We start from the raw sequence: 19086 nt of genomic DNA on the forward strand, positions 1-19086 counted from the left end.
AAAAAAGAAAAACGTTTTTGTCACCAAGACTCATTGGTGAAATAGGCATTGGGGTGATAAAAAGACACATTAATCTTTTTTTTCTAAAAAAAAACGTTTTTGTCACCAGACTCATTGGTGAAATAGGCATTGGGGTGATAACCAAGGATTGACGACGGCAATTTCGTTTCTAGCATTAGTATTCTCTTGATCTTTTTCTCTCGCTAAAGTGGGTGCAGTGTACCCGCCTACAAGAAGGTTTGAAAGCTGTGCAGGCAACATATATACTGAGCCATGTATCTGGACCATGTCACAGCTTGCCTCACTTGAAGCATGTCAAATTGGGCTAAAACTGTGTCCAATTGACACGAATTATGCTAATATATAACCTCTTTAATCGAATTGCAAAGCTAACCTATAGTATTCATTTCAATTCAATGTCTCTACCCCGGAATAATATCGTCCCCACCTTGTTTTATCTTCCCGTGTCCCAATAGATGGTCTCAAAAGAGAATAAATCAATTCAAAGTTTTTTTTTTTATAAAAAAAGAGAAAATAGCTGAAGTCACTCCGACTTTGGCTCTTAAGTTTTTTTTTTTCCAATCTTTCACGGGTTGTTTTGTGTGACCGATTTCACTTGTTTTTCAGGACTCCTATGTATATATATGTGTATATAAATATATTTATTTATGTATTTGCATATCATGTGTTGGTAGTTTTTTTGATTTTGCATGAATGATTATCATTATCATGTGATTGCCGGTATGAATATATATAAATATATATATATATATTCTTTAGGGTTTACATGTATCAAATAATGATAGTTTTTTTAAGATGCTTGAAAGATGATAATGCTTGCTTGAAAATTTGGGAAGAATTGTGCTATTATATTTACTTAGCAAAAATAATAATTAATAATTTGATGGTTAAGAAAGAGATATTTAGATTGGTTATATTAATTATGGATAGCCTTGCCACGAGTAGAAATGTGGCATTGTCGATAGCATCATCACGGGCAGAAACATAGAACTTTAGTTTGCTAGTCATAGACTGAAGCACGACCGTGGTTAATCCAAAACCGATAAGTTAACCACTAGTTCGCTTGTAGATATCATTATCATCCAGTAAGTTAACCACCAGTCAACCATTATCATCCGGAACCCCTAGTTCGTTTGGCATCCTGATCTCCATTTTCTTACCCTAAATTTAGGATAGGCCTCGACAGATACACTTGGTCCGATTTTTGAGGTACTTCATATAAGAAGATCTTCTAACAATCAGAGTGGCGCAGCGGAAGTGTGGCAGGCCCATAACCCACGGGTTTCGGAACAAAACCTAGCTAGCTACCTCTAATTAACATAAGACTGGATCATCTCATATTTAGATTTAATAAGCATGCCTTTTGTGAAGTAAAGATTCCCAGCTAAACACTAAAAACAAGCCCTTGAACAACTTAAATACTATCTTAAACTCTTTACCAAAAAATTATTCGCCATCCATAAGAAAACTTTCATTTCATCAGAAAAAGATATAAAAAATAGCACCCCAGCGGCATCAAGGTTCGTATTACCATGCCTCATATAATCACAAACTGCGTTTGCTGATAGCCTACAAGGAAACAAGAAGAATCGAACTGGCAAAAAATGCTGCAGGATATACATTATATATCACCTTCTTGCATGCTTTAGTTGAAATCATTATCACTGAAGTTTTTCATTATATGCTATAATTGCTGCAAATATTTAAGGGCCTTTAATTTTGAGCCACAAATATTTATGTAAGAAAAATCTTTCTAATTTTTAATTTTCACAATCCTGCACCACAAATAGCTATGCATCTTTTGGAGAACTGACATGATGTATTGTGGCATATCCCCTTTGCAATGTCCTTCATGATTATAAATATTGAGATGCCTTTCTAATTTCCATGTTAAATGCCAAGTCCACAATCCACTGCCATTTATATTTTGTGCAACTTCTGATCCAACTCATACCACTCATAAAGGAGGGTGGATGAAGAGGAGATGTCTATTTCAGATTGATGCAACAATTGAACACCATAAATCATAACTATGGGACCATGTATGGAAAGCTCAAAATGCTAAGATGGATTTTGAGAATACTTACTGATGAGTACATAGAACAAAGGAGATAGAATGGGGAAACAAGGAATTGCTGATATAACAAAAGAAGTATGGAGATATATCAAGGAAAGATGTACATAGCCTATCTTGAGCCAAACACAAAAAGATGTACACAGCCTATCTTGATAGGTTGTTTAACTCTGTGATCCCCTTCTATGTTTGGCTTATTATGGGGTTGATTCAGTTTCCTCTGATTGGTCCTATAAATAGGAGGTTATGTTGATCTATTTAGGGTTTGTTTGGATATTCCGATAAAGCTGCAAATTCTGTAGGAATCAAGCTTGACTTGTCCAGTACCCAATTCATGTCCAATATAGCATCAAGTTCTAGAAATAATGATGCTTAAACATCATGTGTATTTCGAACATGGATACACATGGACAATAACATACCGTAGAAAGTTCTACTTTTGCAAAAGAGTCAGTCTGCTTGCTAGCTATGTTTTCCATACCTAATCATTATATCTGTTCTTGTTCTTGTGCAATGCCATGACTCAGATTGACAACCAAACATATTCCTATTTGGCTGCATAGATGATGCATGCATATTCTCAAAGGCATTGCAAATAAAGATATCCACAAAGAAATATTATGACTATCCTTTGGGTACGATCATACCAGCACTAACGTACACATCGAGTATCATCCTTGCTAGTAATAAGCGAACCATCGAGGGTTCCATGTGGCTAAATCGAGTGAAGTTATAAGCTAGTCCAAGCACAATACAAAATACCATGCCTTCTTTTGATTTCTTTCAATGATTAACTTAGCAAACTAAGCGTAAACTTTGCATTGTCTCAAAAATTCGAACATATTAAGTTAGGTCTAGTTGGATCCGGTAGTCATATCTCAGAGAGAGATTCTGATCAAAATTATATAGAACATCTACGTTGGGTCCAAGTTACACTAGGGCTGGAGCCAAGTGATCCTATTTCATGTAAGCTGTGATCGAGCCTAGCTTGTGCACCCAGCAACGGAGAATTGTGGTTTAGTTTGGTTCGGGTCGGATCAACTCGCCACGAACCCAAAATTAGTAATTACCAAACTTTGGTTCACGGCCGCCTCAAAATCTTAAAGAGTGCAGGGGTGCGGGCCGAGGGCCGGAAGAACCAAAAAGAAAGAGGGGTAGATGGCGTTGTGCGGCGGCGGCGGGTGCCAGTCCTCCTGCCGGAGGCCGGAAGAAGACGACGGCGCGGCGGAGGAGGCCCAAGAGAGGCTCGACAGTCTCCACGTCGCCGGCGAGCGCTCCTCCATCGCCGGAACCGGGGACCGGGCGCGGTGCTCCAAGTGCGGAGAGGAGGGCCGGTACTGCAACAGCCTGTGCGCGGCCTGCTTCCGGGTCTCGGTTTATAACAAGTTCAAGCTCGCTGTCACATCCAACGCCATGATTTCCCCCACCGATAACATCCTCGTCGCCTTCTCCGGCGGCCACGCCTCCAGGTCCCCCTCCCTCCCCTCCTTTTTCTGTTAATATCGATAAAATCTTTAATTTTATGGTGATGAAATGCTGTAACTCATTTGCTGTCGCCGTCTTGGATCTCTAGTTCGGGTGGTTTTGGGGTCTATCTTGATATCTCGTTAAATGCTTTGCTTCAGACGAGGAAGAGGGTTTTATTTTTTAATTTACATAGTAACGCAATTATTCTTTTTTTTAGGACTACAGTAACGCAATTACGGTTGACAGCCTACTGGCCACTTGAGAATGTGGATATCTGAAAATTTTCTGATGTATTTGGGGGAAATTTCATATCGATAAATGTGAGTGGAGGGGAAAAAAGAACACTTCTAACAAACAAGTACCTTTTGCTTGAGCAAATCCTTAAGAAAAAACGAGCTTAAATGCAACTGTATTCTTTTTACAAGAAAGTCTACCAAAGGGAGAAGATTAGAAGTCTTATGCTCTATGAACACCAACTGTGAACTCCTAAAATAAAGTGAAAAGTACTTACAATTGTAGGTAGCAATGGGTCAGGCTGGGTCGAGACGCAGGTTTTACACACACACACACACACGCAAAAAAAAAAAAAAAATGCCAACCCAAACCCAACTTGTGTATTAAACAAGTCAAAAATCAAAACTTCAGCTTGAACTAAACAGGTTAAACAACTTTAAGAGAACATGTTAGGTCAAGTCTAAAGGGCCCGTTAACTTGATTTGACACAAGTAAATGGGTCGTGAATGGGTCACCCTGACTTAATCCAATTATGAAACAGCAGGTTGAATAGGTTAGAACTCAAAGATGAACCTGATCCATTTAGTAAATGGGTTCATCCAAGTCGATGGATTGTCACCCATACTTACCATTTACTTTATTGACTCCCATCTTACTAATAAGATAGAAAAAAAAACTAAGAAAAAAAGAACTATAATGCATGTATGATGCATATCCTTAGAATACTCTTAGCTATCCTTCACCCAAACATTCATGCAAGAGAAAAATGAGAAAGGGAAGCACTATGATTTAGTAGTGCGGTTTTTGACATTTCTTTACCTCCATAAGAAGCACATGACCTATGTTACATGAATGTTAATATTTTTTAAGACTTACAGTTGTGGGCGATGCCAGAACTGGTCTACCACCACTGGCTTAGTCTTTGTGTCGAGTGCGCTTGTTCAAAAAATTCACTTTTGTCCTCATACGTAACTTCCTTAAATTGTGATATTGGTTGTTTATATGCTTCATCATTTCATGACCTGATTCTGTTCAAGATTTGTCTACTACTAGTAGTAGGAAGTAAGCCCATATCTGACATTGATTAAATGGGGGAGTTACATCAAAAGGGATGATAAACAAGTCAAGCTGGAGAATGTTGAGGAAGTATTTTGTTGGTTCTTACAGAAAGGATAAATTACGAAATTATGAAAAATATTTAAGTTTTGATCCAACCTCTAAGAGGACCACCAATGATATTTAAGAAGAGAGAGTTAGAAGCATTCTTCTGTAGATGTCTTACAAAGAAGCGGGGCATAGCTTTAAAAGAATAAAAGGGGTCTAGACTCGCTTTGGATTCCAAAAGCAAAGATCAAACTAAAAGGAGAGAATCTCTGAAAGGCATGCATGTATATGGTTCCTGCAGCGCTCATTACATGTGTAGATTCATGATTTCAACTATAGCTATAGGGCTGGGGCCGCAATATTGTTTTTTGAAGTTTGCAACACCTTGGCACACATAAAATCAAACACACTTTTTCAAGGTTCATGAATAGAAGGTAATTTGTGAGAGGATTTCTTTTTTCTTTCTTCTTTCCTTTATTTCTTTCTTTTCTTCCTTTGTGGTAAGGAGAGAAGTATTGGTATTTACACCATAGAGGGGTGAAATGGTTTAGTCATTGTCCGTTCGATTCTGTTTCAATATCTAAATCTATCCATATATGGATATAATTATAGCATTCGACTAATATCCGTATTTGTATCTATATTGTCGAAGAAAAGTGGACACAAATACGCATACATCAATATCCAGTTCATATCGAAAAATCTAACTATTTTTGCAAATCTAGTTACTTTCATATAGTTCTAATAAACACCTTCGAAGAATAAGTGACAACATCAGCATATCTTTAGTTTAATCTTCTTTCGACACGGCGATCTCTTAGATTTTGTGGATTGCATCTTTAGCAATTAGTTTTTAATTCCAAATTATGTGATTGAGCAAAATTATGATGATCCAGTAAACAATTCAGATGATTAAGTGGATGCAGTTATGTCTGTATTATTATTTATACGATTATTTGTTTATTTTAGTATATCAATAAAAAGAAACTTGGGAGGCTATATACTCAGAAGGAGTTAGAAAATACAAGATGGAACTATATTTTGATCCATAAAAATTTAACAATCCAACAATATTTGTATTTGTCAATATCTGATTCGTATGCAAATCTGTTTTAAATAAATACAGGTACCAATTTTAACATCTGGTTAATATCTGTATTCATATTCATGTTTGTCATAAAACAGATATGGATATGATACACTGGTATCCCATCTGTGTCCGATCTGTTTTCTGCCCTAACATGGTAGCACCATAAGGTAACTCTTGTTCTTGGGATCCAGAGAAGGTACTTTGTGAGGCTCTTGGACTTTGTTCTTATATAACAGAAACCTCTCTCTTACTCTTCCACTAAGAGAAGCAAATTGCCTATGTAAATTCCGTGTATTATGTGGATTGCTATTCTTTTTATTATTGTTTTGGATTTATGCTGTTGGATATGTGGGTGGGAGTTAGCTCTTAGATTTTCATAGAAATTCCATCACACTTTTCCTTTTTTGTGGACTATTGATCTGGAGGAATATGTGCCCTATATTACTAGATACTCTTTCTGTTGACTTTCCTTCTTAATTAAGGGTCAGTGAACGGAAAAGGATGAAGACAAAATAATGTAACAGATGCATAAAATGACATGCAACTGCAAGTGCTAGCTGTAAGGGGTCACTTGGTTCCGTTATATGCTCATTTTCTTATGACAAGGTTGCATTTTGTCAACTGTAAATTGGTGATGTTTGGGTTGAAATCATTTATTCATGCATTGCTTTAATTCAGCATGTAGCATCTGACTTTATTGTTGTTAAATAATTTCTTCCCCCCACTAAATTTATTTGTGTCAGAGTAGCCCTGCAATTTGTTCATGAGATGCAAGGCAAATCATTGAAGAACTGGGATGCAAGTAAATCTCAAGCTCTACCAGTTTTTGGTGTTGGGGTTGCCTTTATCGATGAAAGCATTTTTTCTCACAACCCATCAGATGAGACAGAAAAGGCAATTGAAGAGATTAGATCAGTTGTGTCAAATTTAACTCCTCCACATAAAGAATTGCATATTATACCTATTGAAAACATCTGTTCTCTGAGTTCTGAGAATGGGAGGAGCAGACTGAATGAATTACTGGAAATGATCACTGATGCCACCGGAAAAGATGATTTTCTGCATTCTTTACGAATGCTTTCCTTACAAAAGGTTCTGTTTTCAATCATTTATTTTTCTTTTATCACTCTTAGGTCGATGCATTGAAAATGTGTTTATGTTGTTTTGATGTAAATGTCTTCCAGATTGCTTTCGATAAAGGGTATAGCAAAATATTGTTAGGATCGTGCACATCAACAATAGCACGCCATGTATTATCCGCAACAGTGAAGGTTTGTAAATTCCCACCAGTTTGAATGCTAGCTATTACATAAACTTCCCTAAATTACTTATCATGATATTTTATGTAAAAATGAGATAAGGCTTATAAAACTCTTGCTAATATTTGTCTTCAGGGTCAAGGTTATTCTTTACCTGCTGATGTGCAGTATGTTGAAGCAAGGCGGGAAGTCCCAGTGGTTCTTCCTCTTCGTGATTGTCTTGCACAAGAGCTCAGCATGCTCTGTCGTCTTGATGGGTAAGTCGAGTTTTAATTTTCATCTGAAACAACTTTATCATGTGATGGGTAAATCAAGTTTTCTTTTTCGTTTTTCTTTTCCTCCCCGAGACAAGTTTATCTGCCTGCTCATTTTAACTATATACACAGTTTCAAGACACAGCAGCTTCTTGAGAGGCCTTGTACTGGCATCAACAGTTTGGTTTCATCATTTGTTGCACGTTTACAGGTGAAATAAGCATGTTCTTTATTTTAAGTCTCATACCTAGCCTGCTTGATCCAACTTGTATGGTGAGTCCTAGGTGGTGCTCTTTAACAAAGTTAACTGTGGATTGTAGTCTGATGTTTATTTTAAGAAGGTTAATTTTGCAGGAAGAAAACCCTTCTCGAGAACGCACTATAGTAAGAACAGTGGAAAAGCTTAGACCCTTTGGTTTTAATAAATTCAGTGAAAATGGTTATCATGATTTCCTGCCATCCCGATTGCGTTGGAAGTTTCAGAATGTCAAAAATGGTGAATCTTCTCTCTCTGATGTTCTTTGTCCAATATGCGGAGGCCCACTTAGTGAATCAGAAATCCAATGTTTGGAAAGCATTCAGAGCAAGGCTGGAAGAAAAGTTGAAATTTTTGCTGCCCAGTGTTGCAAAAGCTGTAATTTTCAGATCTTGCCGAAAGGAGCAGCCTCTCTTGAGCATTTCTATTCTGTTCTACCCCAGTTGATGACACAGAGAATGAAGGATAGCTTGTGTTTTGACCGAAGCCAGCAAAGGTGGGGGCTACTTGTTTACATGTATAAGTATGCTTTGTGCATGCGAACTTTTTTCTTTTTTCCGATCATTTTGGACCCCGATCATTTTGGACCATATGCGGTCAGATCAACTCAGTGGGCCAGTTTAAACTCCTAACAACACCATACATCCACCCAAATACAAAGGTTTCTAGATTCCCCAATCAATTATTGTGTCTTCTTGGATAATCATACCAGAGATTCATCAAATGTTTGCTAGTTTAGTTCTCAAAAAAATGGTCAATGAGGTGGTTACCTGGAACATTTGATTTTTAGATTGTTTGGGTCGTATGACTGATAAGTGGCAGTAGGATTGCCGTGGAAAGCATTTATTTGTTTTGGGATTCAGTATTACTGTTTAATAATAAGTTTGGTTTGTTCTATAGTCACCTTTTGTAGCCGATCCATCTAAATCTCTGTAATGCGATCATGAGAAAGAGTCCTTCATTTATTTGAGCTGTTTATGCCTTTGTTCTGTAGGGAAGAAATAGAGGATTTCCTGCTTGCTGCTGATGATGATGGAACCTGAACTTCATTTGCTTGGTGAGCCAATTTTTTTAGTTTATTTACCTTTTTATCATTCTCATCAACTATAATTTGTTCATTAGATGTTTGAACCTTATGTGGGATCATGGCAATTAGTCCCTGATTAGCTGGCTATATTATGCATTAAGAGGATGGGGTTCGAAAAACATACTCTTACTTTCTCTCCTTTTGAATCAGATTGAGCAGGAAGAAATCGATCAGATTGTGGTTGTTTGCTCCATCTCTGTATCATGTTGCAAACTCAGCTGCTCGGTGCAAGCTGCATTCTTATTTTTGGTTCGATCGACAAATCTTCAGCTATATATAGTGCCCATGGGTGCTGGTGCTATGACTACATAAATACGTAATTGCTGCCTTCCCAGTGATGCTGTGGGTTGCATTTAATTTCATGCCTCGATTGAATGTCCTAGTTTTAAAACATTCTAGCATGAGTTTTATTTTTCATAAACTTGAGATCTATGAGAATCTAATATTTTGTTGCATAAGTTTTGAAGTTTGATACTATGCCCCTTGGTGGCTTATATCAAGAGTAAAGAGGATATATAGAAAACGGCTATAAGGTGATGCGAGCCAAATGCACGCGGTGGTGGAATGACCAAAACAAAAGGTGGCGAAGTCTCACAAGACATGCAAATTGCTCTAGTATAGTGCAGTTAGACTGCTACTGTATTATTGGCAGGTAATTTATAGTTATGCATAACAATTTGATTGCATTTAGACATCGGATTTAGTTATTTGCATATGAAAATAAGGATTATTGAAGACTCTGTACGAATGTGTCGACCGTGTTGAAGCAAAATATAAACACAAAGTAACAGTAGTTGTTACATTTTCCAAATGTAAATACAAAGTAACAATAAAAAGAAGGATATACAACAAATGAAAACGTATCAATAGCAATAATATCATCACCATTAGAGCAGCACAAGAAGGGCCATCAGCAAAAGAGAGAACCAAAGTTGAAAGCCCTACAGTTGTACACAGGATTCGTTTGCTAGCCTTGGAAGCTGCACAAAAGCTTCCTTGCAAGGCAGGAGACCAAGCCGAGCAATGGCAGCTTCCCAAAGGAGGGGAAGCGACATGGCGTACGTCAAACCTTGGGAACCCGTCCGTAGGACCACTCGTTTCCAGGGTTCGCCTCAGGGACCGGGCCAAGCCTTCCATGGTTTTGCCTGCAAAAAAATGGACGCCAATGTAAGCTTCCCCAATGTCCGGATCTGTGCCTGTGGATCGCCTTTTCATATTCCTTTGCAATATAAATATACGATACGGTGGAGTAGATCTTGGAATGCGCATTTCGCGTGATTATTCATGAAAGGAAGAGGAATCCGAGGATGATATGTGATGATAAAAAAATGCTCATGTCGTTCGTTCAAGAGACCTGTAATTTTTAACTCAAAAAGAGGGAGATGTGATTTTATGATCAGATTGCCCTGCAGGAATTTTAACTTAACATCATTCTAGGATGGTGATTTTGAAATGATATTTGAGAATAAAAATATTTCTCGATCCTGCAAAAAAAAAAAATAAGTATATTAATAAAATATATTATTATCATATTATTATTCAATAATAATTTTAAATTATAGTAGAAATATATTATTGTACTTTATATTATATGATGAAATTATTTAATATATTACTTCGATTTTTTAATTTTTTAATTAAAATAAATATGAATATTAAAAATAATATATTATAAATATAAATATAAATATTAACTCTATAATAACAATTAATAAATTTCTATAGTATTAATAATTTATAGAATTAATGAATGGATTTTTGTGGAATATATTAGGGATAGTTTTGGTATTATATGGCCCGTGATTATGGATTCCTGTGGAATGCCAAATATGTTACTTGTGAGTATCTGAAAATTTTAGATCACTAGAACATAGCATACCAAATGCGATGATCTTAGATCATCAAGAATTGGATTATCCTAGGATAAGGATCGACAGTGATATGATGATATCATTTTTAGCGACCCATGACATCACTTAAAAAGGCTAACCATTAGGTATTATTTAAATTCTTTAATCTTGTATAAACATACAAGATCTATCCAGTACATAACTAATTATTATAAGATCGAGATTGTAATATGTTGCTATCCTTGTAAAAAGCACAAATTTGTTTTGGAGCAAATTTTGATACTTAATTCCAATTTCTTTTGTTCAGGATTAGAAGAAAATCAAATAGAATAAATATCCTTCTAACCTATTTATTTTGCTCGACCAGATATTAGAAAAAGCAATTTATTATAAAGGCAAAATGCATATTCCCAAAGTTCCTAAAGCTACTTTTTTAATATATATATATATATATATATATATATATATATATATATATATATATATATAATTTGGAGTAAATTATTTCATCCTATAAGGAAAAGTAGTTAATCTCAAAATAAAGCGGATTAGGAGTAAACTAATTTATTTATTTTCCATTACCTTATTCTACAACCATATGCAGCTTAAAGAGATAAGCTACAATTCAAAGATATAACAGCTCCTCCATTGGCAGTAAAAATAAACAACAAGGCCAAGATACCATGTGTATCCTTCATAGATTGAAAGACTATCTTTCTATAACAGCTACCTAAGGTAATATGGAACAAAAGGAGACCTAGGTTACAACATAAACTTCAACGGTAAAGAAGCAAGTATTACCGTAGAGGTGGTCGCACAGTTGGAACGGAGCTTTGTTTTTAACAGAGTGACTTAAGTTCGAAATGCGCGGGTGTCGATTAAATGTGGGGACGATGCTCCCTGTCTGGTTTGCCCGTTGGGAGCTGGTCCTCTGATACTGAGGTGGTGCTGGGTGACGTACTCACATGCAGGCTCGCCCGTGCTGGTGGAGAGGGTATAAGAAACTTTCTATTTGCATCGAACATTTTCTAGTGGAAGGAAGCCCCAGTAGGGGCTGCTACACGAGTGGGGTTAATTTCCCTCCCCCCTCCTTTTGCCCAAAAAAAAAAAAAAAAAAAGAAGCAAGTATTGGGTGTAATGGGTACAAACCCAATCATAAAACATACACAACATACATGAGAAATATGATGGCCATGCTATCATCAATTTTGGATCAGAACATTTCTATGGAACGTGCAATATCATTGATGATTTAGTAGCCAGTAATATCAATTATGCAATCAATCGCAATTGGATAGCGATGGCATTGAAACGATGGTACATGTGGTACCACAAACTAGACTTGGAGGGTTTAAAATAACACCTTTTTCTAGCATGTTTATATTTTTCCAAATTTTTTTAAGCTAAACTTTGAAAGTGGCGGGCTCTAGCTTTTGCCTTCAGTTGACAAGTCCACCCTCCTCTCCAAGGAGAACCAGGGGACGGCCATGGACATGGCCATACTTCGACCGTTAGGTTAAAATAATCGCATCTTTTTTGTTGTCAGCATTCCAGAGGAACGGGTCTTAAGGGAAGAAGAAGAAAGAAAATGAAATGTGGGCTCTGGCCTGACATTTTTCCTCAGGGTTTGGCGAGGGACATCGCCTTTCTTTCTTGGCAAGTCTCTCTTGTTGAGCTCAGAGTTAGGAAATGTTGGAAACTCGTACACGTTTGGGTCCCTCCCCCTCCCCTGCTTCCCCTTCTTCTCTTTTTGAGTGGCTGATGGTTCTCTAGTTGATGAAAACGTAGCTGCCGTTGTCATGTCACTAACTTGGAGTCAATTCCAAAGTTTAATTTCACAGCCCTAATAATGCTGTATAGCTTTATAACGGATGTTGTATGATGAGAAAAATCATGATTATTATGTGTGTGTTATTGTTTATCTCGACAAAGCATTTTTAAATCTACAGAATTTTTCCTCAATGAAAATTTGAACAAAATTCATCATTGTTAATTTTAATTTAGTTGTTCTTTTGGCGAGAGATAGCGAGGGACACTCACCAAACACTGTAAGATTTTTGGTTGCCAAACAAAGTATTTCAATCTAACTATAATATTTGAATATATTAGCATTGGTTCCATATACTTATAAACAATTAAAATGCATAAGATGAGAATTCTTCATTTATTTTAGCAAACTTTTTTACATGCACTCCCATGATAAAACTTGATATTAGTTAAAGATATTAACCTGGTAACAAACAATTATTAGTGAAGTTCAATGACCACTAACAATTTAGACAATTAGTATGAAACTATGAATTCTCATGTATAAAAGATTAAAAAAGAAAGGAAAATAGAGGAAATAAGACCATGTGGCTGCGCCTCAAGATGCGAAGACAATCCCCATCATTCAACGGTTAGGTGACGCTTGGGCTAAGTTTCACTTTCAGAAAACCTATTCATCTAGAATGGGTGATATTTTTTTATTGCTTTTGGTTGAGGAATTTTGCGGCTTTTGGAGTCAAGTAGATAAGGATTAGGAACATGTTCCCTGAATTATGCAAATATGAGCTCATAGTCCAACTTTCCGGACCACAATCACTTCTAGATACACTTCTTTGTTGGATTTTCAATTTTCTTGCATTTGGAAATTAAGTGCAGTTTTATGCTAGAGAATGATTTTCACCATTATTATTTTTTCTATTCATTAGTTTTTCGAGAGAAATGCTCGATGTAATTTCATGGAGCTTTGATTATTTGCACATTAGCAATTTATTTGCCATGCGACCAGAGGGGATTGGTAATTTGGTACAATCTATAATGAGATTGCATATAGTCGTTCCCCCAATTTTTTCTTTTCTTTTTTTCTCCTCGTCTTTGGAAAGAAAGTTATTGGAGCAATCGGCGCAAATGTTTTTCTTCTTCTTATGTGTTACACTTTAGAGACAAGACTAACCATTAGTTTCAAGATGATGTCCTACCTCAATTGTCATTATTTGAATCTTAATGATTGTTTTGATGGTTAATACAAGGTCTTCAAATGGGCTAATCTTTAGTTCATAAAAGATTAAGAACATGACCTACTGCAAACTTCTATCCACTTGATTACAAAACAATAAATAACCTTTTATTTATGCAGTAATAACAACTTTTCATCCCCAATCACCAGTCCAATGTTTAGTTGGCATGTTGACCAAAACCTAAAACCAAGACATGGCTGGATCTCTCCGCCCCAACCAACATTTAATATGATGCATCGGTTGTTTTCTAATCATGATTTGGAATTAGAGTGGTTAAATAGCATACTTGTAATAATACAGCACCTTATCCAAAATACTATTCAAAAATATTTTTTGAGTTTCTTAGTCTTACATAAATATTCAAAATATACGCTCATATTGATCCTCACATTTTTTCCCATTTAAACGTCGATGTTCTCGTCAGGTTAAGTATCCAAATCCTTTCAAATCTAAATTAGCTCGTGGTCAGCCTTCAGAACCTATACTGTAATATCCTCTAGTCCACATAAATTATGGGCCGAATTTGCTCTGATACTATCTGTAACAACATAGGATCTTACTCAAAATGACTAGTCAGAATATATTTTTTAGTTTCTTAGTCCTATATAAATATCCAAAAAATTTTTTGACGAATAATCGATGTAAAACTAAACATCCGTTCACACCACCTATCCTCGTAGTTCCGGTTTAAAACCAATATATGGTACTGAAGATATACTGATATCCAGTACACAAAAAAAAAAAAAAAAAATCTGTATATCAATAGCACCGGTTTGAACCTGGTTTCCAATCCTTCAAACAAAGTATTCAAGAAGGAACAATATTAATTGCCACTATTTTTCCCAGCCAGAAGAGAGGCTCGAGCGAAGAAGTCTTGTCCTTGCCTTGTCTCTTGGTAACAACTGAGGCCAACTCCGCCACCCTACTCTGCCATCTCTGGGGCGGCAGCTGGGCCGCGCTTGTAACCTCCAATCTCGGCTTAGATTTCTCCTCGATCCGGATATGGGTTTTGTTCCTTAGATCCAAAGAAAGTATAAACAGAGCACTCCCTTGTTCTTTATATTTAAGAAAAAGAAGAACAGACAATTGGAACCCATTTATTAAAGGTTGATGGAAGATTCAGATTGTTCTGTTTCCACTTGCAACCTCATCTGCCAGGAGGATGGAATTGACTTCGATGCAGATGATGGTGAAGAGGAAGACCATCAAACGATCATCCTACTCAAAGAAATCGATCTTTCTGAAACCGAAGAGTATATGGAGAAGTTGGTCTTTAGAGAGAGCAGCTTTGAGAGTCGAAGCCATGACCTTTTATCCTGTTCTGATACCTATTCCTCTGTGGTAGCAGAAGATTGGTTCAAGCGCGCCCGCTCAACTTCGGTCCAGTGGATTCTCAAGGTAAGCTCCTCAACTTATTATCGGATCCATTTTATTAGATATCGGCAATAAATTGCTTTTCTCGGTTCTTTTCCTGGTTTGTCAGATGAGGGACTACTTCGGCTTCAGCTCCAAAACTGCATACTTGGCAGTGGCCTACTTCGATCGCTCCACGGTGCGGCGAATCGTCGATGTAAATGAAGCGAACTTGTTTTGAGTTATGATTTCATTTCTATTATCAACTTTCGATCGGCTGATGCATTATTTCATATGGAACAGAAGGGGAAGCTGTGGTCGATCAGATTGCTATCGGTAGCTTGTTTGTCATTGGCAGCGAAGATGGAGGAATACATGGTGCCAGCATTGCCTGAGTATCAAGTAGAAGGGTACGAATTCGATAGCAAAGCAATCCAGAGGATGGAACTCCTAGTTTTGACTACTCTGGAATGGCGTATGGGTTTGGTTACTCCATTTGATTATCTAAGTTATTTTACATACAAGTTTCGATATGAGTATGGAGCAAATGATTTATTACATAACGCCATCAGGTTCATATTTTTGATCACTGAAGGTTGGTTATTATTAGCATGCCATGGTTTACTATAATTCTTTGTTATATTGAGTGTTCTAGTTATTCACTGACAATTTCCCTTCTGTTTTATTGTTTTCTTGTGGATGCAGCATTCACTGTAGTTGATTATCGCCCCTCAGCTATAGCTGCAGCTGCCATACTGGCTGCATCCAGCAAAAGATTTACAAAAGAATTGCTGGAGTCTAAGATGAGTGATCTTCCCCTTTGTGGTTCCTTAGAAAAGGTAAGCCAATATATTGAAACATTTTTTAAATTTATTTTAGATATTTTGACTCATGGAAAGATCGAATAGAGGGTTTTAATAAATATTCGCACTGATGCTCTTCACTTCAGGAGCATGTATATGCCTGCTATAGTGCAATGACAATGGAGTCACACAGGAAGCCAAACACAACAAAGAGAGGAGCTTCTTCAGATTTATCAGCAGATCATTCAAGCATTGATGATGCTGTTGATCTTGTTGATAGTGCTTCTTTCACTGGCTTAAGCAATAAAAGGAAAAGGTTACAATTGCCAAGTATCCGGTAGATATTACTCTGACACTGTTTTATTGCTTGGGCATGGCTTGATTCATGGGAAAAAAAAAGAAGACTGATGTTGTTGGTTGGGCGATTATTTATTAGTGTGACTAGCGGATGGGCTTTGTAGTTGATTGGTGAGTTGGTTTGAGAATTTTTTAGACTGAGTTCTTGTGTTTAATGTGAGAAAAAAAAATTGGGGAATGAGGAAAGAAGGTTAAAACTTTAGCCCAGAGTGAAAAAGCTGAAAAGCTGGGAGGTGAGCCCGTGAAGCAGTTAAACACTGTTTGTGAATAGTTTGATAGCTGGCTTAATTGGTTCCCTTGTCATTCATCCATGACTACTTTCCATACATGACCCTTTTCGTTCATTGATGACTACTTTCCCCATATCATTCCATTGTTTTTGTTCCTGAATTAGTTTTCCCACCTCCAAGGTATGATATTGGGAGGCTGATGATCTGAGCTAGCGAAATTATTCTTAAGGTAGGATTTATAGTTTGCTTGGTTTTCCCTTCTGATAGAGGTGCTTTTCTGAGTCCTTGAAAGGATTGTAAAGATATAAGAGTGGTTTTGTAATACAGTACACTTGTCATTCTAATGCTGCCAAGCTGAAAGTGTGTAAAGGTGATTGAATGTTATTGCAATTGTTTGACTCTTGGGGATGAGATGCGATGGAATTCGTCTATGCTCTATCTTTTGTCATCAAATAAAAACCTAGCATTGCTGTTCTAATCAAATGAACCGTTCATATAGGCTGAGCACTGTTCTTTCACAATTACAAGGGTTCATGATTTATGAAAATTAGAAAAAATTCAGCTCCAGCAGAGGGTGGGTGATTATCTTAGCAAAAGCAATGAACTTAGAGCTTATTTTGTAAACAAACCAACAATCCACTAGCACTAAAGCATCAAATACGTTAAAACTGATCGATTGAATTGTATATTAAGGATAAAAGTGATTACTTGTGGAGCTCCATCTCAATAAATCCTAAAGAGTCAGTAATTTTGGGTAAATCAGTGAACTAGTCGAACATAAATTTCCAAATCAACGATGCTAGTAGTGCGATGCAAACGTTCTTGGGCAACATACAAGGTTGGTATGTAACTTCGTTATTTTTTGTAGCCATCAATGACATTTGCGTAAATAATGTTGCGAGATGCTACAACCATGCAAATGCATTAAGGCTTTATAATGATGCGGCAAAATGTGAATGGCCCTGTGCAGGGCTAATGCGATTTAATGTGGGTTTGCACCAAAGAACTGGATTTTCATTTTGCCTGCATTAATGTTATTGAGATATATAGATAGTTCAAATGTTCTAATATGATGGTTGTCAAGTGCATTCCTTTTAAGATATCACTTGTTACCCATATTGTATTAGCAGTGTTGTTTGAGCAATATTATATTATTAATGCTACTAAGATGGATAAAAGTGATTTGTTTCATCATTGTTAAGTTTAGTCTGCTTTGGCAAGAGATCTACTAGGATGGTGGCATTTCAGGAAAACCACTTTCTCTCCTACTTTTTTTTTTTTTTTTTTAAAGGCCAACTTGCTTAGCTTTTTTTTGATTATTAATCATGGATGGTCTTTTTAAGTTACAGAATTTTTTACAGGCACTGGCAAAGAAATGACCAGGGACTTTCACAGCTCCTCCACCTCTCTGCTGCACCTCTCTTTTCCTTATGAGAAGTAGTGCCCTGTGGAGCATGTGGGCTCTGCCATTTATTTACTGACTTCCATGAAGGATCAGTTTGAGCTCCTCAGGTGCCCAAAAAAAGATGGAATGGAATCCTATGACCTCCCACCTCCCCTTCATCTCTTAATCACATGGTTGTGGCTTGTGACTTAATGAGCCACAAAGGAGGAGGATATGACAGTAGATAAAAACTTCAATTGGTGGCCTGCCCACCTTTGCATGCTCTAAGGATCTCCATCCAATATAGCAGTAATTAATAAACACTTTGGGCCTATCAAGCCCAAAGAAAGAGGATAAGAGATCAGCATGACCTGGTCAACAAATATATATATACATATACATATAAATATACATATACATACACATATATACATACACACACATATATATACACATATATATACATACACATATACATATACATATATACATACATACACACACACACACATATATATATTATAAAACTTTGGGGCATGATGGTCTGTCTCTTACTAGCTCATGAATGCCTGAGGCAGAGATGAATTAACCACTGGGCTGTGGTACTCTGTACCTGCGGAGCAGTGTTTGATTGGATGGTGGTCCCTCGGTTGCTTCTATGAGAAGGATATATTAGTAAATACAATGTTTTTGGATTCTGACTGGAAGCAGGAAATGCAATTGCTCGGCAAACAGCCTGAACTTTACCATGTTTGGAGATATTTTTTTAACACCTTATTTATTATGTTGTAGTTATATATAGATCAGGTTCGGTTTGACCATGTCCATATCCAAATTCAGAACATAATTATTAGATCCGAATCCAAACACGAAGTCAATTAAAACTCTATATTATGTTCAATATTAGATCCAGAAAATGTCGGCTGTCGGGTGAGATTCCAGACACAGAAATTGGATATTTAACAAACTATTTTGCTGCTCTTTTGGATTGTTTTTTTATTTGAAAATTTCTTAATATATCCAAAATGCAATCGCCTCAACTGCGAAACATGAAAATATGAAGAAAAAAAAAAATCTAAAAGAGGGCATCTATTCAAGCATTTCTTTTATTATCTAAAGCATTTATGCAATCATGAAGAATAAAAGGCATCCTACAATATACAAGCTCCATATAAATTTAAATCACAACAAATATATTACATAAAAAGGCTAACAAATGATATAGATAAAAATTTGGTGAACCAAGATTGGTTACGGTTTT

General features: G+C 36.6%; 2 protein-coding genes across 4 annotated transcripts; both read left to right on the forward strand.

Moving 5' to 3' along the window:
- Positions 1-2970: 2970 nt before the first annotated feature.
- On the forward strand, positions 2971-9304 carry LOC103709219 (Adenine nucleotide alpha hydrolases-like superfamily protein). 2 transcript variants are annotated; one of them, XM_008794454.6, is made up of 8 exons: positions 2971-3564; positions 6734-7082; positions 7175-7261; positions 7385-7506; positions 7636-7714; positions 7858-8255; positions 8754-8816; positions 8997-9304. In XM_008794454.6, exons 1-7 carry the CDS (start codon positions 3254-3256, stop codon positions 8800-8802), a joined length of 1395 nt encoding a protein of 464 aa, XP_008792676.2. In that variant the 5' UTR covers positions 2971-3253; the 3' UTR covers positions 8803-8816; positions 8997-9304. The 2 variants fall into 2 exon arrangements, 1 of the variants encoding a protein (XP_008792676.2); XR_604418.6 differs by having other exon boundaries at positions 3176-3564; positions 7845-8255.
- A 4198-nt stretch (positions 9305-13502) lies between these two features.
- Positions 13503-16828, forward strand: LOC103709276 (cyclin-D5-1-like). Of its 2 annotated transcripts, none has more exons than XM_008794546.6 (5): positions 13503-15096; positions 15182-15268; positions 15355-15646; positions 15757-15890; positions 16001-16828. In XM_008794546.6, the coding sequence occupies exons 1-5, from the start codon at positions 14809-14811 to the stop codon at positions 16193-16195; spliced, it is 996 nt and encodes a 331-aa protein (XP_008792768.2). In that variant the 5' UTR covers positions 13503-14808; the 3' UTR covers positions 16196-16828. The 2 variants fall into 2 exon arrangements, with proteins under 2 accessions (XP_008792768.2, XP_088560123.2); XM_088703997.2 differs by having other exon boundaries at positions 14661-15096; positions 15182-15250.
- The last annotated feature ends 2258 nt before the right edge of the window (positions 16829-19086 follow it).

The sequence above is a fragment of the Phoenix dactylifera genome, chromosome 9 (assembly GCF_051530095.1).
Source record: "Phoenix dactylifera cultivar Ajwa chromosome 9, Ajwa_hap1_PhDact_Kaust_v1.1, whole genome shotgun sequence".
Taxonomy (NCBI): Eukaryota; Viridiplantae; Streptophyta; class Magnoliopsida; order Arecales; family Arecaceae; genus Phoenix; species Phoenix dactylifera.

What these genes read in the sequence shown, in the direction of transcription:
- LOC103709219 (XM_008794454.6), top strand. Translation starts at nt 3,254, where the DNA reads ATGGCGTTGTGCGGCGGCGGCGGGTGCCAGTCCTCCTGCCGGAGGCCG. An exon ending in TATTATCCGCAACAGTGAAG is followed by an intron (nt 7,262 to 7,384) that starts GTTTGTAAATTC and finishes ATTTGTCTTCAG; the next exon opens with GGTCAAGGTTATTCTTTACC. An exon ending in ATGCTCTGTCGTCTTGATGG is followed by an intron (nt 7,507 to 7,635) that starts GTAAGTCGAGTT and finishes CTATATACACAG; the next exon opens with TTTCAAGACACAGCAGCTTC.
- LOC103709276 (XM_008794546.6), top strand. Translation starts at nt 14,809, where the DNA reads ATGGAAGATTCAGATTGTTCTGTTTCCACTTGCAACCTCATCTGCCAG. An exon ending in CATATTTTTGATCACTGAAG is followed by an intron (nt 15,647 to 15,756) that starts GTTGGTTATTAT and finishes TTGTGGATGCAG; the next exon opens with CATTCACTGTAGTTGATTAT. An exon ending in TTTGTGGTTCCTTAGAAAAG is followed by an intron (nt 15,891 to 16,000) that starts GTAAGCCAATAT and finishes TCTTCACTTCAG; the next exon opens with GAGCATGTATATGCCTGCTA.